This window comes from Mandrillus leucophaeus, unplaced genomic scaffold (assembly GCF_000951045.1).
Source record: "Mandrillus leucophaeus isolate KB7577 unplaced genomic scaffold, Mleu.le_1.0 Scaffold44, whole genome shotgun sequence".
In the NCBI taxonomy this organism is placed as follows: domain Eukaryota; kingdom Metazoa; phylum Chordata; class Mammalia; order Primates; family Cercopithecidae; genus Mandrillus; species Mandrillus leucophaeus.
Window position 1 is genome coordinate 4616578 of NW_012104698.1, and position 26761 is coordinate 4643338.

General features: G+C 36.4%; 1 protein-coding gene across 1 annotated transcript in view; it reads right to left on the reverse strand.

The window, feature by feature from the left end:
• The window catches only part of CDH8 (cadherin 8, type 2), a 393813-nt gene that overhangs the window by 248218 nt on the left and 118834 nt on the right, over positions 1-26761 (reverse strand). Inside the window, exon 3 of the mRNA XM_011994007.1 lies at positions 12860-13154. Within this exon, the coding sequence (XP_011849397.1) occupies positions 12860-13154 (295 nt within the window). The remainder of the gene's footprint in view (positions 1-12859; positions 13155-26761) is intronic.

Here is a 26761-nt window from a genome sequence, read left to right on the forward strand (position 1 = left end):
TTTCAAGACTTACTTCAAAAAGCATTAACTTTACTTTGTGAACATCCCCCCGCTACTGCTCCATCCCCAATGTATTTCCTGAACTCAAACCAGTCTTATTACTTGCCGAGATTCATAATTGATAGACAATGATGAGATCTGTAAAGTCTGACATGGTAATAAAGAGAAGACTCCTTGAGTCATGCTCCCTGACAAAAGGAAAATGAATGAAATCATCTTCAAAAAGTAGCACAAATACGATTAGAATTACTATAAACTCTGAGCACAGACACAGGGATGAAAACTGATTCCCTTAGGATGGGGATGTATATGAGATCATATGTTCCATGTGATCCCAGGTGAGACATAGCTATATATTTTCACCTACAGCCTCATGTTGTAACTATCTTTTGTCTTTTTGTCATGATGTCTAATAACATATCAAATGCATATATACAAATATATACACATGTGAAATTACTGGTGTGGAGAATAGAAAAGATGCCATTAAATTCATAAACCTATGATTGTTAACCAAAGAATCAGTGCATTTGGGTCTAAAAACCAAATGGCAAACTTCAAAGTCCAGTGAATCCAGAAAGTATAATTATTAAGCCCATGATACATGAATGGTAAAGTTAAAGAAATAATAACACATGGATACAAGGAGACTCTAGGAAATCCCCACCGCCCATGAGAGACAAGGTTCTGAGAAAGCGAGGCATACACCAAAAATATATTGACAAAAGTGTCCCACATTCATTTTCAGGCAAGTCTTCAGAATTTCACAAATATATGTTTCGGAGCTGCCCTGACATGCAGTTAATTCATTTCTCTGACCAGCGAATGCGGACAAAGTCTGAACTCTGTGAGGTTTACTTGCCAATCCCCTTTAATACATGATTTCCTAGAATGGTTATGTAATAACAATTTATACTATGGGAGTTCATTCTGATTTACAGAACTCTAAGCACACATATGGCTTGAATAAATAGGAAGATTTGCCTTTTTATCTTCTGGGATCAATAAGTATGTTGAATCCTGAAATATTAATTCCCATCTGAGGGCAAAAAGAGGCAAGAAAGAAAACAGTATCATGGGGTTGTCTAGGTAGATGCTTATCTGGTTTCCTCAATTCTCTATCTGTAATACAAAGTTTTTCTTGAGTGTTTTGATTTTTCTTATGATAAGTGCAGATTGACTGATTTGAAAACACTTTTCAGCATTTCAAGTACCAGAACATTACTTGAATAGAAAGTGGTTGATGTATTATTTTCTTCAGGAGGACTCAGGGAAGGCTTGGTTGAAATGCTGGCCATAGAATATATCTCTGAAAAAAAAAGAGTAGGGTGCAGTTTTCAGAGAGGAAAACCAATGTATTTAGAAATAGCAAGAGCCAAGATGTGAGTGAGTAGAAAATGTATTTCTGAAGAACACAAAGAGACAACGTTAGGATAATCAAATTGAGTTTAAGATAATTCCAATTAGCAAGCACAGAGATATAACAGGAAAAAATTAAAAGGGAAATCAAACTTCAGCATTAGCTACTGCTGTGAACAGGCCTGGGAGCTATTGGTTCATGGGTATATAGATAAATTGGTTTAAAGACACTAGTTTAAAGACACAGATCAAGATACATCATCAGTGTTGCCTCTTCACTTAGACATTGTTAGTGCTGAGCCAATTCTTTAATTTTAATCATCTGAAACACCAATTCAAATTATCAGTGCCTATGACTAAGAAATATAGGTTTCTAAATCAAATCAAGGCAACAAATCACAATCCACCAGGAGTGACACATTGTTTACCTTTGGGGGTGGGGTAAGAGGAAGAGATTGTTAAATTTAGTTTCAGTAGGTTCAAATTTCAGGCATTTTTGTAAATTGTTCAAATATATTTTATGTAATATTCTATTGTATATAACAAAAATGATACCAATATTACCCTTTGTAAAATCAAATGAAGTTTTTCATCACATTTTCTTATGATTTATGTCATTCTGAGGAATTTTTATCAGATGGTGATTGAGAATTCATCTTCTAGAAATAATTCAAAGATTTTCTGATTCATACTTGAAATTCCTAAGTCCATAGACCAATTGTAAAAGAAGAGTCCGCTGAAAACACCCAGCTTATGTTGATAATGGGACCCCAGACAGGGTGAATCTGAGACAGCTGAGACAGCCCTATGGCAAACAGTTCTATAATTTTAACTGTTTTCAAAATGACTGAAAGTGATGCTTCTATAAGATTGTAATAAACTTCCCTACGCTATTCTACATTTGTTAGTATAGCTTTATATATATATTTTATACATATAATATATAAGTTTGAGGTTTGGACCAAATACTTTTAAATTGAAGAGAGCAGGGATGCGAGAGTATCAACGTAAGGTCCCAAAAACCGTTGGCAGCCCATACAGGGCAATAAAATTGATTAATTGTATTTTTCTGTTATAAATTAATTCCTTAATAAAACATAATATTATAACTTAGGGAGTACAAATGAGCAAAAGTTAAAATAAAATCCAATGAAGGAGCTCCTCTATCACAAAAATTACTCAAATAAACCTTGTTTATATTGTCATTGTTGTTTGCAAAGCTTGTTCTCAGCCATGATGTAGGAATAACTCAACGCTTCTTGGAAGACTAGTGCATTTTAGGTACCCCTAATAATTAACTGTAACCAATTTCCCCTTTTGGATAATCTGGTAATTTCTAAACCATAGACCATTTAGGAAGACCTCTGAATAGCACAAAAATTCACATATTAGAAGCCACTGCTTCACTTTCATTATAAAGTTAAAAAAAAAAAGATTCACTGATTACATCAACTGCCTACATATCTCTAACAGAAGTTTAGCTTCTTCAAGCAGAACAGAAACTACAGACTCCTCATCCCATTGTAGAGTTTTGGAACCACAGCTGCCTTAGTCATTCATATCAGGTAGAACAGCTAGATTTCTTTTGAAAGTGTTTATTTCAATCCTCATGATTTCCCACCCATGTTTTCCTAAAGAATTTCAATTTTGTTCATCACTCTGAATGAAACAAGAAAAAATATAATCAAATCCATCAAGATATGCTTTTCCCCTTTCCCACTTTGCATCTTTCCTTTAAAAATAGAGATGTGCTGCCAAATTCTTTTAAAATCTAGCTGAGAGGGAGAAAGAAAGACACAACCTATAAATTATAAAAAAGAAATGTGTTAGGTTGAAGACAGTTTGTCAGTATGTACATCCTTTGATCTTTTAAGGCTATGTGACACAAATTGTTTCTTTAATAATAAAAAATATGAAAATGAGCCTCTTTAATTATTACTTCAGAAATATTCTTTATTTCGGAGGATAAAATATGTACTGGGCAATGACAAGAATAACAAGCTAATTCATGTAAGCTGTAGTCATCATAATTTACAATTCACTTTTTAGAAACTGCAAATTTTACTATTTAGCTGCATGCTAAATTAACATGTGGCCTTTCATAAAACCAAAAATGTGTTCTCGTTAGATATGTGTCTCTAGAGCTTTTGTGGAGTAAAACTCTGTAATGCCTGCAGGATACTTTTGAAAAAATAGTTTCTGGGGTCATATAAATGAATATGAATTTCCAAAAGAGCATACAATATGTCTAAATCTCCAAAAGAGTATATTATATGAATTTATCAAATTATGATATACGGTTATACTTTAGAGACTGAAACAGCAAAAGCAGTTTCACTTTCTTTAATTTGGTGTTTATCAAATACATTTGTACTTTTTTTTGCACTAAACCAGTTTTGAATACAGATCGGAAAATGTTGCCACTGATCTACTATGATATAAGAAACAGTTGAAATATACAGACAAATAAAAATACGGAGTATTATGGAGTTTCCTGTCTCCATTCTTCTGCCTTCTGCCTGAACACCTGCTGCTCTAAGGTGTGGCTGACTGGGCAAGTTGGGATACCACATAAGGACAGGAGGTAGAGGAAGAGTGGGACAGTGATAAATACTTGTGTCGGGGAGTAAGGGGATGGGTGAGATAGTAAATGGAGATAAGTTACTGCAAGGATAAGCGGTGAACTAACTTACAACTATATCAAAAATAAAGAGATATATTCCTCACTGTTAAAGAAAGGGGAAAAAAATGAAAATGAAGCCTGAGGTGTCATTTTAGAATGCAGTTATAGAGCTGAACTTGTAGTTTTCAATGGAGAGATATATAGCATGTTAGTTTCCTTGGGCTGCCATGACAAATTACCAAAAATGGAGCTGCTTACAACAGGAGTTTATTCTCTCAGAAGTCTGGAGTCCAAAATCAAGATGTTGTCAGATCCAACACCAGTTCCACCCTTAAGGATCCTTCTAGGCCCTTTCCAGCTACGTGTGGCTCCTGGTTCTTCCTGGCTATGGCGGCGAAACTCCAATCTCTGCCTCTGTCCTCAAACAATCCTCTTCCCTGTGTGAGTCTGTATCTTTCCATGGCCTTTTTAGATGGACACCGATCAATGGACTTAGGGCCCAGTCAAATCCAGTATGACCTCAATTTAACGAATGGCATCTGCAAAAACGCTGTTTCTAAATAAGGTCATACTCTAAGGTTCTGAATGGACATGAAGTTTTGGGGAACGCTATCCAACCCAGTACAGGTAGGTGTGTGTGTGTGTGTCATAATGCTCTTATAAACAAAATTATCTAGAGATATAATCAAAGATCAGTAGAGCACACTGGTTAAGCCCATGGGAGGTAGAACCAGATGTCTGGTTTTAAATTTCAGTTCAACCACTTAATATCTGACTTTATATTATGTAGTATTTTCCCTAATTTTCTGATGAAAAATAATGAAGAATAGAAAAACTAATATCGGTACTAACATAATAGTATTGTTGTGTATATTAGAAGCATTTAACACGGCTTCTGGCATATAGTGTGTGTGTGTGTGTGTGTGTGTGTTTGTACATTCTCCCAAACATTCCTTAGGTCAGCCCTGTCCACTGAGAAGGCTTGGGAACACTGACATCCTAATAACAATGAACACAACTAATGCCCATACTTTCATATGTAAATACAATTCTCCTTTAAATGGAACCAGATTTTTTGTGTGTCTAAATGGCTCATTCTAGGGCTGGGTCAGAAAAAGTACAAAATGACCCTCAAACAGTGTGTTGGGCCAAAAGGTGAGAATGTACCCAAAGAATGATGGAGGCATGTCAGTAGGACACAAAACTCAGCCCCAAGGCCACATCATGGCCAAGTGTCAGATAATCTGAGCATCAGGATAAATAACTCAACCTGTTATAACTCATTAAATAAAATGGAAATCTAAAAGTCAAAGCTAATGTAAATAAATATGCAAGCAAAGTAATGTGAAGAGAAAATTTTACTTGCAGAAGAATGCTAACCAATGACTGTAGATAGAATGATGGAATTAAGAAAATCACCACTCGGCAGCTCCCATAGTAATCATTAATTCAGCCAAGAAACTTCAATGGATGTTAAAATTTTGGGTTAATAGTTTCATCAGGAATAAGATACTTACATAGTCTCTAGGTATTTCTTCATAAAGTGTTAAGTGCAAAGAGAAAACAAAAACTACGATGGAGAGGCAGGGCAAACACTTCCTTCATAAAGTGATCAAAATTATTGTCACCAATTACGGAATAAATCAAAATCATGTACCACCTAATACAAATTAGTAAGGCATTATCTGTGATAGTCTTGTCAAAAATGCATATTCTGTATCTAATCCTAAGGAAACATCAGACAAATCTTAAGAAATTCTATAAAATAATTGTCCCATGGTCAGGTGTGAAAGTCGTACGTGAAGAAGACTGCAGAGCCCTTCCAGATTGAAGGAGTCCTGTGTTAGTCTAGTTCTAGATATGATACTTCTACTAAAATGCACGTTATTGGGACAGCTGCAGTTTCATCTGATGAGGTCTGTGTATTTGATATCAATGGTGTGTCAAGATTAATTTCCTAACTTTGACGATTGTATTTTGTTGGCTTAGAAGAACATTCATACAGGAAGACTACTTAGGTGATGGGTCAAAATGTCAACAATTGACTCTCAAACGGTTCAGAAACAATACAATTGTACAACATTTGCATCTTTCCTCTACGATTAAATGTATTCTAAATCAAAGATACCAAAATAGCACAAGAGAAATAGGATGTGTTTTCTATGAGCCTTCCTCCAGAAGAGGAAAACATAGCCATCGTTCCCACAAGGAGAAAGACTGAATTATTTAATAATTTTCACATGAAGTTAAGAGGTTGTTGTTCAAGGAGACTTGCCCATCATATACTGAATTCTATAACCTCCTCAGTGAAACCGCCTTGGAAAAGACTGAGATTTGCCTTTTTCAGCTATAAATTTACCAGTCATTTTCTTGACCTTCTTCTGATATTTCAATTAATTTTTTTTGGTATTGCATGCATTCCTCTTTTGCATTTGCTACCAAGAAACCCAGAGTCCATTCAACTTACTCTTGTTAGTGTTTATCTTTAATATATTTAGCAGTAATTATCACGTAGCTCTTCGTTAATTTTATTGTTATTTTAATTTCTATGTGATGTATAATTCTGACATTTTTTAAGTGCTCATCTTCCTGTATTCAAAAGTATATAATACGTCTCTCAAACTTCCTATCCAATTCTCCTCTCAGTACTTCAATTTAATTTGCAAAGTAGGCTGACCTCAAGAGTTCTTCCACCTTGGAAAAACATTAACTACTATAAATATGCTGCAGAATCATAATGCTCTTATAAACAGAATTATCTAGAGATATAATCAAAGATCAGTAGAGCATACTGGTTAAGCCCATGGGAGGTAGAACCAGATGTCTGGTTTTAAATTTCAGTTCAACCACTTAATATCTGACTTTATATTATGTAGTATTTTCCCTAATTTTCTGATGAAAAATAATGAATAGAAAAACTAATATCGATATTAACATAATAGTATTGTTGTGTATATTAGAAGCATTTAACACAGCTTCTGGCATATAGTAACTTCTCAGTACTTATTGGTCATCATTACAGGAGCCCTGGACCTCAGAGAAAACTAAGAATACCCCAAATGTCATGTTTTATATATCTGTGCACACGACAAATGCAATAATGTCTACCAACTTAAACACTACTCTCTTTCTCATCCCTTTATTTCAACCTTCACTAATACGCTTTTGAGTAAAATAGGATTCATTCCAACATATGCATTTTGAAATATAAAGTTAGGTCTTGTCAAGCAATTTTTCCTTAACCAACGTATTCATATTATACAGGCAATTTATTGAATCATACTGGTAGAAGTAAGTCACAAACAAATGGTTGTGAAGAAACTAAAAGCCAAGTAGGTAGCACGTTAAATATAATTATTGAATTCCTCCAAACATACTTTGGGGCAGGGATTATTGTATACATTATAGAGACAGAGAAAGTCAGGCTTAGATGGGTTATGCTATTTACACAAGAAGTCAGATTTGGAGCCAAATAACCTGCAAATCTAAGTCAAAGTCAAATAAAAACTTCGTTTTACTCAAACTCAGGTTTACGGAACAATCAGAATTAAAATACACTTGACCCCAATACACAAAAACAATCAAAATATATATTTAAAATGTCTAGAACTTACTAAAGGTAGAGCATTTGCATTGAAAAACCAACTTCAGCAACGCTAGTTTGGGATCCACAGTTAAAATCAGACAAGCTCACATACCTCTATTTATGCAGTATTGCTACAAAACTGAATTCTCATCAAGTCATGAAATTCACAGTAGAATAAAAAAGAACTGTGTCTCCAGCTTCCAAATAAGATATTTCTAAAATAATTTGGCTGCCATTTGGGCAAATATATATGTGTGTTTTGTCTTGACAGCCTGTCAACTGGAAGACAGTTCTTGAACATCACATTCATTTCAATTTAATATTGGTAAATTTCTCAATTAGAATTGTATTCTTCACTTCCCGCACAATGAAATCCCTCAGCATTTGCTGGCATTCCTCGGGGCATACAGGTGCACGTGCTGGCATTTCTGGCACAGCAAAGGAGAAAAATGAAAGAAGGAAGGAGGGGAGGGAAGAGACAAGCTAAGGAAGAACAGTGGTAAGGGGGAGAAAAAAGAGATAGTAGCTGACCTTCTTTCAGATATTCACCTTCATGAGAAATGAAGGGAATAATTCACACTTCACAATAAAATAGTGCAGCCGCCTCTGCTTCCTTTAGCCAGAGAGGTTGTAATCACACAGACACTAGACATCCAATGAATCAAATCGATATATAAAGAAAGGTCCAAAGGTAAGGTGGGAAACAGGTTAATAAAAATAATTTTAAAGCCATAAACAACAACCAATTGTGGAACACTTATTTACTTTTTGGCATACCTCTACATTGTACTTTGTCATGCAAGTCCCACACAATGAAAGCAACATAAAAATTATTATCCTTGCTTTGTAGCTAAAGAAAATGGCAATAATTTAACCTCCTTAAACTTCATAGTCAACCTGATAATAAGGGACAGAACCAGGATTCAAACTCACACCGGAAACTTCAGCACATCCCCTGTGGTTTTTGGAAGACATGTCACAGGCTAAAAATATATATACATATATGTATATAAAATATTCTTATATATGTATCATGTATATATGTATCATATATCTTTATATCTCTTTATATATATGTATCATATATCATTATATATGATATATGTATCACATATCTTTATATATTATATATGTATCATATATATCTTTATATATTATATGTATCATATACAACATACATAACTGTATGAATTCTATATACAATACATATATGTTAGTGTGGATTATTTAAATGTCTATTAGCAAAAACATTTTAGATGGAGAGATATATACAAGTATGTATGTATTTACAAGTGGACATAGGCACTTCATTATATAGCTAATTTTATATACATATTTATGTATTTATTTACTTTTTTGAGACAGAGTCTCACACTGTCACCCAGGCTGGAGTGCAGTGGCACGATCTCCACTCACTGCAACCTCCACTTGCCAGGTTCAAGCAAATCCCGTCTCAGCCTCCCGAGTAGCTAGGATTACAGGCACACGCTACCACACCGAGCTAATTTTTGTATTTTTAGTAGGGACAGGGTTTCATCATGCTGGCTGCTAGTAATATATTTTAAATCCTTTTCTTATCTGAAAATGGACTTGATGTTTGCAGATGTTTCTGCAGTTTTCTTTCTCAACATATTAATCAGACACATGACTTACATACACAGAAAACAGAGCCTCTGACACACTTACAATCAATAGATATAGGCTTGGCATGAAGATGTAGAAATCATAATGAGGCAAAAATAACAGCTTCTCTATTCGACGTTTATTAACAATTAAGATAAAGTGTGCTGTATGTTTTGTGGGCAGCAATCATTCATTAAAACCATCTTACTCTAATCTACATGAAAGGATGAATTAGAAAGTCATCCGGCCTAAATGAAATGACCAAACAACATGAAAAAAAGAGAAAAATATATAGTTTCTCAGTTCCTGTTTGTAAGTCAGAAGCCAAACGAAGTGAAAAGATGGAGGTGTTTTTGCTTGTTTATGTGTTTTTTATGTGTGTGTGTGGGTGGTGATGGTAGAAAGATAACTTTCTGAGCGAAAAACACAGAAGTTTTCCTAGGAAAAGTGTCATTCCAGCCAGCCATAAAGAAACAATTTTGGGCCGGGCACAGTGGTTCATAACTGTAATCCTAGCACTTTGGGAAGCTGAAGGGGGCTGATCACGAGGTCAGGAGTTCAAGACCAGCCTGACCAACATGGTGAAACCATGTCTCTACTTAAAATACAAAAATTAGCCAGGCATGGTGACATGTTCCTGTAATCCCAGCTACTCAGGAGGCTGAGGCAGGAGAATTGTGTGAACCAGGGAGGCGGAGTTTGCAGTGAGCAGAGATCGTGCCATTGCACTCCAGCCTGGGAAACAGAATGAGACTTCATCTCAAAAAAAATAAATAAATAAGTAAAATAAGTAATTTTGATAAGAAGGAAAAAAAAATAGAGCTCCTTTCACAAGAGGTAGATAAAGTGGAGTCTTGGCAGAAGAAATATATGAGTAACAAATGAAGACCTGAAATCACTTGTGATTTGCTGCCAACCAAAGTCAGCAATAGGATATGACCCAAGTCATATTGTAGGTAGGTAAGAACAGAATGAAATGAAGCCAGACCATGAAAAGTCCCCCTGGGTAAGTAGCTGAACACCAATAAAATGTAAGGGATATTTTTTCCTCTGGGATAAATACATATGTCAGCTAAGAAATAACATGGTTGGAATCCAGCACACTATTTGGAAAATTTCTGAGATCATCAATAATCCAGTGAGGGTCATTAAGATATGATTTTGGAGAGTGGTCAAAAGAAAGGAATGGGATGATGCATCAAGATTACACAGCAGTCAGTAGTGGCTGGAATTAGGGATTAAATGGGCAGGCTACTGGTGAGGCTTAATGAGTAAAAACAGATTCAACAGTATCACTTGCATGTTTTACATGAGATTTTAGAGTGCATTGGACTCATTGATAAAGTCAAAGAAGTCAGAAAACAGACAAAAAAAAATGTCATGAAAGGAATTAAGTTTGATTTTTTTTTCCTACCCAAAAGTGACTGCAATGTCATTCTGGGATATTCTGTCCAGTCATTTTTTCTATGTATTTCTTAAAATTATACTTTAAGTTCTGGGATACATGTGCAGAATATGCAGATTTGTTACATAGGTATACATGTGCTATGGTGGTTTGCTGCACCCATCAATCAATCATCTACATTAGGTATTTATCCCAGTGCTATTCCTCCCCTAGGTCCCCACAACCTGACAGGCCCCGGTGTGTGATATTCCCTTCCCTGTGTCCATGTATTCTCATTGTTCAACTCCCACTATGAGTGAGAACATACGACGTTTGGGTTTCTGTTCCTGTATTAGTTTGCTGAGGATGATGGTTTCCAGCTTTATCCATGTACATAGTTTGATTTTTAATGCGAAATTTGAGTTGCCTTTGAAATATCCAGATGATAATGTTCATAAAGCAATTGACAATGTGGATTAACAGCTTAAGCAGAACAATGGGGCAAGGCATATAATTTTTACAGCCAGCCACATTAAACAAACGGCTGAAGATACAGGGGTGACCATGAAAGACAATGGAGGGAAGGAGAGAGAAAAGGAGATGGCAAGGGGATAAAGAGAAGAAGAAACACGAGGAGGAGAAGATGAAGGAGGAGAACTAATGGAGAAGGGTGAGAAAGAGGAAGAGGGATAGCACAAGGTAGTATGGGGAAGAAAAAAGAACTCTGAGGAACAAAATAACCTTAGAGAGTACACGACAAAATAAGAGAAAGTCATTCAAACATAAAACACATCAAGTCAAGGAGAGCAACTAGGATATTCTCTTTCTCAGAAATGCATGAGAATAACTTACTTGCAAATTAAGTCATTTATTCTACAAAAGATTTTTCTTTATTTGAAATTTAAATTCCAACTAATTTCCATCAGTAATGTTATAAAGACACACACACACACACACACATACACACACACACACACGAGTATGTCACTGGATTGCTAAATTAAAATATCAGGACCACATTTGGGAGGTAAGGACATTCTGTGCTATACCTGATAATGGTCACCCAATTTAGCCTTGGAAACCATAGTCAATACTTGGCCTTTATTTGAGTCTAAAGTGAAGATGTTATTGAAGACACTATATGTCTGTATACTTCCTCTGGTGTTCATATCTTTATTTATTTGCAATTTTCTTGAGCAATTTGATTTTATAAAACTTGTGAACAGGGTTCTTGATCAGATTTCCTTTTTTATTTTTTCTCGCAGTTCCTTTAATCCTAAATTTGGGGGCTTTAAATAATGAATATACATGTCCGTATTCACCAAATTCTGGCTTCCAATTTATCTCTACCTGTGTTTATTTGTTTTATCTTGTTCATCTGCTTCAAACCTATGTGACTTTACTACATAGCGTGCATCCTTATAGGCTGTCTTAAATGCAATTTGAAACAAACTTGTATATGCATTACACATTTTTTAAAAATGGCTTTTGTAATCTTATACTTTGAACTTTAGATTCTCCCTACTACTTTTATCATACAAGGAAAAGCTTTAAAATCCTTCCTTTTATTATAGAATGTCTAGGTTGAGGGGTTTCTTATCATCAAGGCTAGGTTTATGGATAGATAAGCAGATCCAAAGAGGAAGAAACAAGAATAAAATCATGTTTGAAATACAGATTGCTCTGTAATATGTAATGGGTTCTTCAATGGCTCAGAAAAATTGAGAGTGGGCCAATGGTACTAGCAGTCACTCCTAAAAAATGTTAAGATGGACACAAATACAGAGGCCCTTGGTAATCGTGACTGCCTAATCCACCCTAGACACAAACCACCAGAGCAACCTAGTATCTGGCTGACGACAGGCCTAGATGACTTTCTATTTCTCTGTGTGCTGCATCTGCATGTGAATATACACAAACAAATAATTAAACATCAAGCAAATATCAACAGGATTAGCTTGGCATGTTAGAACAAATCTTGATAAATCCACCTCAGTAACAATACTCAAACTACAAGTCTATGAGAGGAATACAAATTCAGCCTATTGAAGTATTGTCATGTAAGGAAAGCTATTTTAATAAACTTGCTCTTCCGTCAGTTCCTATTACTAAGGGACCAAAGCTACTGAGCTGCGGAACTTAGGCCAAAAAGGGGAATTTGGAAATGCAAATTAGAGATAAGGCGGTAATAAATGTCTTTTATTCAGCAATACGTGATCCTTGATGCCAGGAGCTATTTTAAAGATGACTTTTAATAGGTCTGTGAAATTGGAAGCATACATACCCAAAATGGACATTTCTGGTACAGTAGCATGATAGGGTCCATTAAGAAACTCTGGTGCGTTGTCATTGATGTCTTGAACTTTAATAATAAATTCAGACGGAGGCTCCAGAGGTTTGCTTGTCTCCCAATCCACTGCTTGAGCTGTTAGGGTATACTCAGCCTTCTCCTCCCGGTCAAGTCTTTTTATAGCATGGATATCTCCAGTTACATCATTTATTTGAAAGATGGTCCCAGCTCCATCACCTGATAGGATATACTTGATTTTTTTGCTCCCAGGATCCAGGTCTGTGTGTAGCTAAAATGAAAAATGGCATTAGTTAGTGATGGAGTAACCTGAAAAGTTATTTTTTTAACTACCTCCTTTTTGAATATTAAGTTGGTTCTTTTTACACAACATCATCAATTTCTGCTAATAGTAGCTGTACAAAGTGTATGCAGCTGTGCGGATATCAATTAAGAATAAAATATAATGAAATTCACCTAAATAAGTTAGAGCAGTCCTTAAAAAGTACTCTGGCCTGTTTAGTACAAAACAACATGCTTTTAGAATGATAAAAAGGTCAAGGAGAAAAATACAAAAATATATGTTTTATTTTCAATCTATTACATTTATTTAAATTATTATGATTAGTTACTTTTTATGGGTCAATATCTGTATGCCCAGTACTAGGTGAATCACTTCTCATATAATCATTTCCTTTTTATTTAAAAAACTGGAGGCCGGGCGCGGTGGCTCAAGCCTGTAATCCCAGCACTTTGGGAGGCCGAGGCAGGTGGATCACGAGGTCAGGAGATCGAGACTATCCTGGCTAACATGGTGAAACCCCGTCTCTACTAAAAATACAAAAAACTAGCCGGGCGTGGTGGCGGGCGCCTGTAGTCTCAGCTACTTGGGAGGCTGAGGCGGGAGAATGGCGTGAACCCGGGAGGCGGAGCTTGCAGTGAGCCGAGATCACGCCACTGCACTCCCGTCTGGGAGTACAGCGAGACTCCGTCTCAAAAAAAAAAAAAAAACTGGGTTAAGAATGTTTCATATGAAACATGAGAAAACTGATGCTGAACAAGGCACATATTTATCTCTCCAAGGTTGACATTTGACAGACTCAAGTGAGGTAGATTCAGAATTCAATTCAGATCTGCCTGTGATATTTATACAAACAAAAGTAATTCTAATATATTGACTGATATTAAGATACTACATTTTTGAAAGCCTTTTTTCCTTTAGTTTGGACAATTCTTCTAGTCCAGGAAAAATCATTCCCATTTTATAGAGAAGAACACTGAGGCCAGGATATAGGAGTACCTTTTCCAGAAATGGAACACCCCAGAAAATGACAACTTTTCACCATGAACCCAAATCCATTTTTGGTCATAGCAATGAATATTTACTGAATTTGTGTGTCAGGCAAATACTCTGCCTAAAACACTGTGGTAGGTACCAGGGAAAACAGAATCCCTGGTTTTAAGGTTCTGACAATTTTCTCTCAAGCAGGAGACAGGAGTATTCTGATATTATACATGGTGTTTCTCCTGTTTTTTTAAAAAAAATTAACATAAAATAAAATAATAATATATATATTTGGGGATTTGAATTTTTAAAAGACAAGTCCATTGCAATGTACTACTTCAACGTACATATTTTCAGTTTAATTCAATTACTTAATTGCCAATATAGTTCCAGCTGAGATTTCAAATATTTGTTCCAAAAAAAAAAACTGTCTTGTGGAAAGAAACGCCTAGAAATTCAAAAGACGCTGTGTTCTCTTGGGATTCCCTTTATTCAGAACAGCCTCTTTCACTTTCTTCGACAATTTAAATTGTATTAAGCCCTTCAATAAGTGAAAAGAAAGGCTTATAAAAAAGACATAAAATAGCAACAAAGATTCCAAATGCATCTAGATCTCCTACTTTCCCTTTGCATATTTTTTAAAGTTAAAGCATACAATTACATCAAATATTTATTGATTCTCAAAATGTATCCCTTTCATTTATTGTATAAAATGTATTAGCATGAACAAATATTGAAATGCCACTTTATCTTAATAAATGTGGGATTATAATTCATTAATGTGATATTAATCCTAATTTATGATCATTTTAATTTATGTGCATTTTAATATTTCCATTAGCATTTTTATTAAAAAATTTGAATAATATATACTTCATGGAAGTTTCCATTCACATACAAAGAGTTCTTGAGACACAGAAGGGCTCACTATGTATATTTTTGCCCACAAAATTTTGTTAATTAACAAATAAACTATTGCATTTCGTGTCATTATTATTTATGTTAAAACTTATTTGTGCCACATTTTCTTCTAATTACCAATAGCCTCTGATTATTAAATGGTATTACAATTTTATGTTTTAATGCTCCCTTGTGTTTAAAAATAACTAAGGGAAGTAACTAATGATAAAAAAGAAGCATCGGTTTTTTCGGTTTGGTTTGTTGTTGTTGTTGTTGTTGTTTTTGAGACAGAGTCTCGCTCTGTCGCCCAGGCTGGAGTGCAGTGGTGCGATCTCAGCTCACTGCAAGCTCCGCCTCCCGGGTTCACGCCATTCTCCTGACTCAGCCTCCTGAGTAGCTGGGACTACAGGCACCTGCCAAGGCGCCTGGCTAATTTTTTGTATTTTTAGTAGAGACGGGGTTTCACTGTGGTCTCGATCTCCTGACCTTGTGATCCACCCACCTCGGCCGCCCAAAGTGCTGGGATTACAGGCGTGAGCCCCTGTGCCCGGCAAAGCATAGATTTTTGAAAGAACAAAACACAAAGCTAAGATTCCGGTTTCTCTAACTATATAGTTTCTCTAACTATATGAACTATACTAACTATATGAACTATATAGTTAGAGAAATGAGTGAAGAAATTCACTCATTTATTTGTGTTTCAGTTACTTTGCCTAGAAGACAGGGATAAAGCATCTATGTGCAGAATTGATTTTAGAAACTGAGACCATCCAGCTATCTGAAAATTATTAAAACAGAGAAGAGGCACTATTAAGTGTCCATTTTTCCTTCATGTCACATTCGGTCATATGCAACTATCTGAAAACACTGTGATAATCCCAGTTCCAATGTAAGTGAAAGCAAATTCTCAAGACTCCCTTCAAAAATAGCTTTTAAACATATAGCACTTTTAAAAAAAAGAGGTATATACTTCCTCTTGCTTTCTGAAATTTTACTTTCAGCTTATCTAAGTAAAATCCAGATCCTGGGGCCAATGATAATCTCAGAACAGAATATTGTATATATGAATATTCATTTATTTCATCCTATTATTTGTATCACACACACTGACACACACAGACATGTATATACTCATGACTCAAGTCATGTACCTGCACATGACTTGTTCAGGTGACCAACTTGATAATACAAGAAACGACTGTAGGTGTGCAAAACCAGCAATTTACAGAGAGCAGTTACCGAGGCTGCAGGTCTGGCCCTCCGAAGTATTCAGGATACATGGTTACAAGTTGTAGCTTTTTCTGTCAGTCTTCATATAAGTGTGTCATACCCTGTTCACTTAATGCAACAACACTGCCCCGTCAATGTACCCCACCTAAGAACTCCCTCTCTGAGACTATGGAGCCAAAGATATCCCAAGTGCACTGAATGTTCACATACGTGCATCATTTAGAACACGGATGCCCAACTTCTGGGCCGTGAACTAATTCTGGTCCGGGCCTCAGGGCAGGAGGTGAGCAGTAGGTGAGCTAATATTACTGCTTAAAAAATACTCTGGACTGTTTGGTATAAACCAAAATGCTTTTAAAATGATTTTTAAAAAGGTCAAGGAGAAAAAAAAAGTGTTATTTTCAACTTGCTGATACACTTATTTAAAGTTATTATGATTAGTTACCCTTTATGGGTCACTACGTGTATGATAAGGACTATGTGAATCACTTCCCATATAATCATTTCCTTTTTAGAAACATAAAATGAGCTAAGAATGTTTCATGTGACACATACAAAACACAGAGTGGATACATGGTTACAAGCTGCTGTTTTTTCGGCTGCTCTTCACATAAGTGTGTTATACTTTGTTCACATAACAACAACACTGCCCTGTGAACATATCCACCCAGAACCCTTTGTCAGACCAGCAGAGGTATTAGATTCTCATAGGAGCAGGAACCCTGTTGGGAACTACACATGCATGGGATCTAGGTTGCATGCTCCTTATGAGAATCTAATGCCTGATGATCTGAGGTAGATTCGTTTCATCTGGAAAGCAAAATCCCACCTTCTCCAGTACGTAGAAAAATTGTCGTCCACAAAACTGGTCCTTGGTGCCAAAACGGCTGGGGAAGGGTGATCTAGAGGAATGAGTGCCATCTCTTCCAAGGGCTGCTTCTGCTAACCAGAGCAGGATCAGAATCACATGCAATCCTGCCTGGGCAGGTAGGACTCACTCAGCTGGCTGTGGTACAATAAGATCACATTCATTCATTCAATAAACCCCATGCTCTTCTCCGTCTTAGGGATGGAGGTAGAGTAATAAAAAACACAGACAAAGTCCCTGCTCTCAAAATACCAGAATTTTGTGGGAGACCGAAACAAACAGAAAATTTATGGGAAATAGAGCCTTTAATATATTAATATTATTAATAATTAACTACATAGTAATATATTGTTAATATTTGTAATTAATACATACAATTATGGTTATTATTAATGTGTTGACTACTTATTACCTGGTAAACATTTCATATTTATGATGTTATTCTCACAGCAAACTAGAAACCATTTCTTCATTTTACCAATGAGATGATTGAGATTCAGAGATTTTCACACAACTTTTCCAGAGAGTTTATAATCTGCAAGTAGCAAACTTAATGGCACAAGCTTTCGAGTTCATTTCTGGATTCAAACGCATGCTCTAAGGGCTATGCTAAGAAAGGAACTGAGGGCTGTGAGAGCATACAGAAATTTTACATAACCCAGAAAATAGGGTATAGAGGGACAGAAAGTCTACCCCAAAGAAGTAATGATTAAAACTTCAGAGGCAGGAGAATCATTGAACCCAGAAGGTGGAGGTTGCAGTGAGCCTAGATCGTGCCATTCCACTCCAGCCTGAGCAACAGAGCAAGACTCTGTCTTGGAAAAAAAGAAGAAAGAAAGAAAGAAAAAAAACTTCAGATCTCAACATTGGAGAAAACGTGTGCCAAGCGCAGAGAATCCAGAGATGAGAGAGAGCATAGTATGGGAGAGAAACTAATAGAGCAACGAATTGAGAAAAAGAAAGGTAATAAGAAATAGGAATGAGAGAGCAAGACAGGGGCCACATTATACAGAGTTGTGAAACCAAGATACAGGGTTCGGATTTAACTAAATGTGACATGAGAACATAAATAAATGGTTTCAAAAAGTTGTGACATGATAATAGTTTTGTTGTAGTATATTGCAGTGGTTACAATGTCTGCTTGCAAGCAAACATTATAGAAGCAAAGAGAAAGGGGAGGTTGGAAAAAGAAAACATAGACACCAATTCTCAAAGCTGCCTTAATTCTGATTCTCAAGGCCAGCCTAGCATCCAGGATCCGGCATGTTTACAACCAGATGAATCCCCAAACCCTCTGGCCACCCACTGTAGCCTAGTTGGAGGAGCAGAGAGTATCAAGTAAGCCTTCCATTTCAGGAATCCTAACAGGACTGCTACGTAATTGAGCTGAATTGTGTGTATCAGCACCATTACACCCTCATCATCTTCCATATATTTGCATAACACCTTCCAATTAAAAGACAAGATTTTACTATAAAAGTTTCAAGGGAAGAATCATTTGCATTTCGTTCTCCTTTGTATTTCCTCTGCCTAGTAAGGTGTCTGGCCTATTGTTGGAAGCTCGGTAAATATTTGTGGAGTAAAGTGAAAATAAAGGAATGGAAAGAAAGGATATTTTTCCATTTATTTTCAAAACAATGATTTTAAAAAGAAGACAAAGGAATTTAGAAAAATAAGTCCTAGGGCCCTAAAATCTCAGGTAAGATAAATGCAGAGCCCTTGAATTTCCTCAAGTATGTATTCAAATTTAGCATCCAACATGGGAATTGAGACATTTTAAAGGGGCTGATGGAAGAAAAGATGGGTAGGTGATAGACAGATGGGTAATGGATGAATAATGGATGATAGATGCCAATTATCTTGTACACAGACATCACTGCTTTCGAAATCAGAGTAAGAACCCTTGTCTTCAATATCATTCATATCCTTCTCAAGGTTGCACATACTGATTGTGAAAAAAATGCAAATTACTTTTTCATCCTCTCACACAGGATTCTTCACGAACCTAAAGTAATCCTAGGACAACGGCACCAAGAGTAGTTAAATTCTCCTTTGTGGGTAGCTATCTTAATACCAAATTATGCCTCAGTTACCAGAGAAGATCAAACTGGGCCACTCTGCCTACCTCTTCCTCTAGAATAAGATGAGGATTGGGATTGAGTAAATTACAAGGGAAATTGTTCCACATCTGAAAATCAGGTAGCTCTGACATCAGAACTCATTTTGAAGTTTCACTCTATCAAGAAGGACATCATGGGAAAGTTTCTCCAAGTACCTAAGGGCCAGGCATGGTGGTTCATGCTTGTACTCCAAGCACTTAGAGAGGCTGAGGCAGACAGATTGCTTGAGCCCAGGAGTTCAAGGCCAGCCTGAGCAACAAAGCGAGACCCTGTATCTACAAAAAAATAGAAAAAATTAGCCGGGCATGGTGGTGCATGTCTGTAGTCCCAGCTATCCAGGAGGCCAAGGTGGGAAGATGATGTGAGCCTGGGTGTCGAGGCTGCAGTGAGCCATGATTGTACCACTGCACTCCAACCTAGGTGACAAAGTGAGACCCTGTTGCAAAAACAAACAAAAAAAAAGTAAAGTAAAGAAAGAAATAAAAAGAAATATATAAGTTACTGGGGAGAAAACCTACATCTTTTAGAACCCAAAGAGTTAACAGGGGCCGGGTGCGGTGGCTTACACCTGTAATCCCAGGACTTTGGGAGGCCAAGGCGGGCAGATCACGAGATCAGGAGATCGAGACCATCCTGGCTAACACGGTGAATCCCCGTCTCTACTAAAATACAAAAAATTAGCTGGGCGGGGTGGCGGGCGCCTGAAGTCCCAGCTTCTTGGGAGGCTGAGGCAGGAGAACGGCATGAACCCAGGAGGCGGAGCTTGCAGTGAGCCGAGATCATGCCACTGCACTCCAACCTGGGTGACAGGAGTGAAACTCTGTCTCAGAAAAAAAAAAAAAAAAAAAAAAAAAAAAAAAAAAAAGGTTGACAGGGATCGCTGCAATATGAATCTCTGTCATATACTGATCCCAATTTTTCATGAATCTGCTCACCCTTAGAAAGGAGAGCAAGCTTAGCATTCTTGAATCAAATTACATCTTAGCATTATTTTCTCCAAATCTAGCAAAGTACCTGTCAGGGATAGAGAGAGAAACTGGGTTGCTGGCTATCAATCTATCAGTGAATGAATTACAATCCTTAACTCAGATCCATTCAATATCAAAGATGGGACCAGGGACTTTGACATGATACTAGTTTTGGGCCTAAGTCTCCAAAATGGTGAGCATATAGGACTTCAATCTAGAGCAGACAAATGTTTAGGCTACTAGGACAGTGAAAGGGTAGGAAGGAGAAAGAAAAGGAGGAGCCGAAGACTTCTTTGCATGTTTCTGAACTACTACCAAAAGGATCAGGAGTAAGCCTTGAAATTGACTCATGTGGCCGGCCGCGGTGGCTCACGCCTGTAATCCAGCACTCTGGGAGGCTGAGGCGGGTGGATCATGAGGTCAGGAGATCGAGACCATCCTGACTAACACGGTGAAACCCCGTCTCTACTAAAAATACAAAAAAAAAACCAAAAAAACAAAAAAAAACCTAGCTAGGCGTGGTGGCGGGCGCCTGCAGTCCCAGGTACTCGGGAGGCTGAGGCAGCAGAATGGCGTGAACCCGGGGGCGGAGCTTGCAGTGAGCCAAGATCGCCACACTGCACTCCAGTCTGGGCGACAGAGAGAGACTCCGTCTCAAAAACAAAAAAAAAAAGAAAAGAAAAGAAAAGAAATTGACTCATGTTAACTTCCATTCAGCCTTCTTGCATACATCTCACAATGAATGTTACCAAAGGTGAAACAGACCATTCAAGAAACCGTGAGGTGCCATCATTGTTTTCAGGGAGAACTGAACACCCACTTGTGATTGATGCTTTGGAGCTGAATAAAGCATCACGTGATGGTGGTAGATGGAATGGGAAGAGGGAGGCTTCAGGCTGCACCACATAATTTGGAAAATGCCTTTATATGCTGAAATGTTTTACTGCTACAGTCAATCTAAATAAGCCAAATATAGTTCTCTCATTCAGTCCTTCCATTCTTAACAAGTTGCAGAAACAAATTACATCATAAAATTAAAGCTAGGCAATAAGCATACGAACACCCCAAAATTTTAGTTAAAATTAAGTTTGGAATATGCAATGACCCTCATGATCACATAGTCTAAGGAAACAATATTTCTGTGAAATAAAAACACTTCTCAAGGTAATTCTCATATTATACCAAAGTACTCTTAAATTTGTCTTACAAAGTGAAAGGCTAAAGGAGAAATAATCCTTGATCAAATGAAAAGAACACAGTATCCTACACTGGAAATAACCTCTGCTCTACAAAAAAAAGAAAGAAAAATACTTAATATTTTATGACAGGCAAATGTGTAGCATTTGATACTTCAGACATGCTTTCCTTGCATTCTGTGTCAGCTGCTGGTGTGAGCATCGAACAGCTTGACCTGGCCATGGGGACTGGTGCCCAGAGAAATAGAAAATTGAAAACAAGCCCCAGTGAACTGCTGTTTTTGGCTGTGAACACCCGGAAAAAAGTCAAAGAATGGAATGCACTGTTTGTGCTACTCTTGTAAATGGTAAGTTCCACAAGGGCAAGCCCTCTATGTACATTATTCATCACTATACCAAACAACCAGCATGGTACTTGGCACATATTAAGTGTTCATTAAAGACTAACTTTTTGTCTCCATAAGATATCTCTCAATGCCTTACACTTTGTCAGTGATTTTACACGGATGAATGACTTAGGTGACAGAATTGGATGTAATCCATTGTGTCAGATTCCAGAACTTACACACTTTAGCATAATTTTACAAAGACCCCCAGGAAAGCATGCATAGTTAGTCTGAAGACCTCCTGATTCTCTAGAGGAGGAGTAGACAGAATAGAGAAGCCTCTCTACTTTGCTCCTGAATGGCAATAGAAATATAATATATACATTTATTTAGAAGCCATGTGTATGAAACCACATGGTCTAGGCACCTTCTGTAAACCAATCTGTCCTGTAAAATTTTGAAATAGAATAAACCTAGAAATAGAAAGGCAGTATACCCAAAAACTCAACTAATAGAAGTGCAAAGAGAGAATATTTGACAAGGAGAGGCTGACAAGCTTTTTCCCAGGAGAATTCCCAAGCCAATGTTCATGGCCTTGGCAAATTTTCTACAATCTTCGGTCTGGACTACAGTTGTACAGGTTTGGAAACATGTGTCAGCCCTATAGCAAATCCGTTGCTTGTAGCTAGACTCCAATAAAGTTCACGAACCTCATTTTTTTATAAAACATATAATTTCTAAGATTCTGAAATACTTGTTATTATGATGAGCAAATTCTTTTTATATAAGAACTCACACACAAATGAAACCTTTTTGATAGGATTCAGAGAAAGCAGAGTTAGGTGGATTAATTCTGTAATTATGCCAGAAATTAAAATAACTTAAATATGACCATTTAATTTTTTTAAAAGGTCTTAAAAATACATCAAGAATGCTCAAATTCTATATTCTTTCTCTTTTCCTTTGCATTCTGTATTGGAAACGCCGATATTTAACCAAGTCACCACCAAAAGTGGCAACAGAAATCATTTCTTTGGATACATATTTTCTTATGTATGCTGATAATAGTCTGATTAAAATATTAAATCTTACGAGTTTGGAAATCAATGTTTCTCTAAGACAAACAAAGATTTAAAAGTGTTCAGATTATGGGATCTAGAATAAGAGTCTGATAAGAAATAGAGGTAGATTGGAACAAAGATACTGAGAAATTTATTTAACCTCTCTAAGACTAATTTCCTTATTTGCAAGATATTTTAATAACAGTACCCATCCTTTAGAGTTCTTGTCATTATTAACGTTAGATAATAGATAATGCTGTTAAAGGCACAATATGTCCCAGAAACTATGATATTCAAATAAAAAGGCATATAGGATGGACTCTTACGGGGATTAAATTTAGGAAATATAATGATGAGTCTGCCCAACCTGGAATTACTTTCCAAGAAAAGTATACCTAACAGCATATTCTGGGTTAGAATTCAATATACAACATTGATTTACAGTAAAAATAAGAATGTAACTTCTTGAATTAAATTATCTGGACAAAATCTGAGCTTAACATCTTACATTGGGCAAGTTACTTAATAAATACATATTTGGTATGTACCCACAAAATAAGCAATGATATAAAATAAATCTGGAAGGTTTTATTTCTTGTTTACTTAATAATTATAAGCCGAGATATGGGAAGAGGGTGGTCGATGTGTACTGGGTCAGTGAGTGCCACTTGAGTGGGCAAGAGTGCGAGTGAATAGTAATAGTGAGTCAATTACTGAAAAGAGATTTAGGTGAATAACTCCAAGAGTGGATGGATGGATGGATGGATGGATGGATGGATGGATGGATAGATGGATGAATAAATTGATTGATAAGAGAACTAAGAGGAAGAATATGGCTGGATGAGTGATTTTATTGGAGAATGCATGGTTGAAGGGCATGGTAATAAAGCGATGACTAAATAAATAAGATTCTCAGCCATCCTTCCATTTATGTTTCAATGCACATTAAATGGTTTAAATAAATTGATGAATAAACCAATAGATGCACTGATGAGTGGGTAGGCTGCAAGAACCACAATGTTATCGCAAAAGATAGATCTGGGGAAAAAACTAACAAGTTATTCTGTCCCAGGGCATTACTCCTCATTTTGCACTAAAGCAGGCATAGGCGTTGGAAGTTAAACCTTAATTACAAGAGATTCTTCTATAAAGAGCTTTGGTACATATTTGATTTTCATCAACACAGTATCTCTTTATGAATTCCCTAACCCTCCCACCTCTCTCTCTCTTTCTCTCTTGAGAGGTAGATGAATAGAGATATAGATATGTGTATAGATATGGATACAGATATCCATCCATTCTATAAAGAAAGGAGAAGTTTTTGACAAAAACCCAGTGAAGTAATAAATGATGAAAGTAAGAGTAAGACTGAAAAATACACCCAAGTTTATCAGCCAAACAAAAGAAGTGCATCTTACAGAGATATGGATATTTAACACACATAACCAATATTCAGAAAATTTTCCTAACGGTAAGTCACAGTGGAACATTAGATTGTACTGTCAAAAAGTGTGAAATCCTGAGAGAATGTTGTATCAATGCTCTTTATGTTTCAAAGAGCTTGATTAACAAGAGTACTAATAGGAGCTGAAAATATGAGATAGATTTCTGATACAGTAATCGCAATCACTCACGAAACAGGATGCATCTTGTTACTCAAATAAGCGACAATAGCACAGCGGGAAGGAACACAGTAGATAACCAAATAACAGTCATCTACTATGAAATTCCATATTTATAAAGGGAGTATGGGGCAATCAAAATGCTGTGAACTTGGAACAGAATTGCAATTGAGGTTAAAAAAAAAACAGACATACATAAAACTGGAGTTTCATTTGGGCCATAAAATAGGAGGGTGACAATGGCACATCATGTTTTTTTCTGAGTCAAAATGCCTGATATTAACTTAGCTGTGTTGCTTACTCCTACTTCTTGAGCAATAAACGGTCTCATTTAAAGCTTTGGAAGAACGCAGAAGCTTGTGACAAAAATCCCTGCTTCACAGAAATAATCACATTTTGAAGTTTCAGTCATGATTACTCAATGAATGGATGAGTAGGTTGATGGATGGATAGGTGAAGGGCTAATCAGATAGATGAGATAATTGGGATGAAGAGGATGGATAGACAAATGGTTTTGCTGAGGAATGTATGGGTGGATGAAAGAGAGAATGAGAGCATGACTAAAGAAATTCTCAAACATCCTTCCTTTTAGATAAGTGAAAATCAAAAGACCTGGGTTGAATTGCAATGACCAGATATGATCTTGGACAAGTCACTTACATGTTTTAATATTAATTTCCTCTTATTCAAATGTTATTAATAAGGCCATCAGCACCACAGTCAAAAATCTTCTCAGATTATCATACAGATAATATATACATGAAAGCTTTTTTATAAAACTACTCTCTCAAATATCATTACCCCTATATAGCTTGACTTCCATATCCGTGGGTCCTGCATTCATGTATTCAAACAACCACAAATAGAAAATATTTTTAAAAAGAAAACAATTTTTAAAACACAGCAATAAAAACTAACATTCAATTTCTTAACAAATATGGTGTAACAACTATTTACATAGCATTTATATACTATTGTATATGATAAGTACAGGTTGAATATCCCTTATGCTAAATGCTTGGAAACAGAAGTGTTTCAGATTTTGGATTTTTAGAAAACTTTAACAATTTGCATAGACATAATGAGATATCTTGGGATGAGACTCAAGTCCAAACTCAAAATTCATTTATGTTTCATATACACATTATACATACCGCCTGAAGGTATTTTATACAAGATTTTTAATAATTTTGTGCACCAGTCACATGAAGTCAGGTGTCAGATTTTCTACTGGTGGAATCATCTTGGTAATCAAAAAGTTTTGAATTTTGAGAGATTATGGATTTCAGATTTTCAATTAGAGATGTTCAATTTGTCATCTAGATTATTTAAAATAGACAGGAGGATGTACATAGGTTATATGCAAATCCTATGCCAGTGTTTATAAGTAACTTGAGCATTTGTGGATTTTGGAATCCTTGGCGACTCCTGGAACCAACCTCTCATGGATACTGAAAAATACCTATTATGTAGATTTGGAAATGGTGCCTAGCATGCCATCAGGTCATTCTAATTAAATGCTAATAATATAGCCTGCACCACTGAAAAGTGTGTGGTGTGTTTGTGTGTGTGCATGTGTAGGTTTCTCCCTTCTCTATTCCACAAACAAAACTTGAAATTTGGCTGAAAAATAAAAACCAAACAAAACTTCAAAGGAAACCTGAAAACCAAAGATGCCCTCTCACTCTTTCACACTAAATAGATCTTTCACACATAAATAAAACTGTTGGAAATATGTATAACTCCTACATTAATAATAATAGTAATATTTTATGAAAATAGAGTAATTTGTTCCATTTCTAATCAAAACCAAAAATAATCCTTTCAAGCCCACTGTTAATAGGCTAAATTATTTTCCACCAGAATCCATATGTTGAAGCCCTAACCCCTAATAACTCACAACGTAACAGGATTTGGAGACAGGGCCTTTAAACAAAAGTGATTACGTTAAAATAAGGCTGTTAGGTTCCTCATCCAATCTGACTGGTGTCTTTATAAGTAGAGGTAATTTGAACCCATATGGAGAGAGCAGGGATGTGAGTGCACAGAGGAAAGACCGTGTCAGGACACAGAGAGAAGGCAGCTGTCACAAACCAAGGAGAGAAGTCTCGGAAAATAGCAAACCTGCTGAAACTCTGATCTTGGCCTTCTAGCCTCCAGCACCATGAGAAAACTAATTTCTGTTGCTTAAGTCACCCAGTCTGTGGCATTTTGGTAATGCAGCCCAAGCAAGCTCATATGTCTTCGTAAAGCATACTAAGTAATTATCAACGAATACCTTATAGATGCGAGATGATGGCTGCAGTTTGCAGCGATACTATGC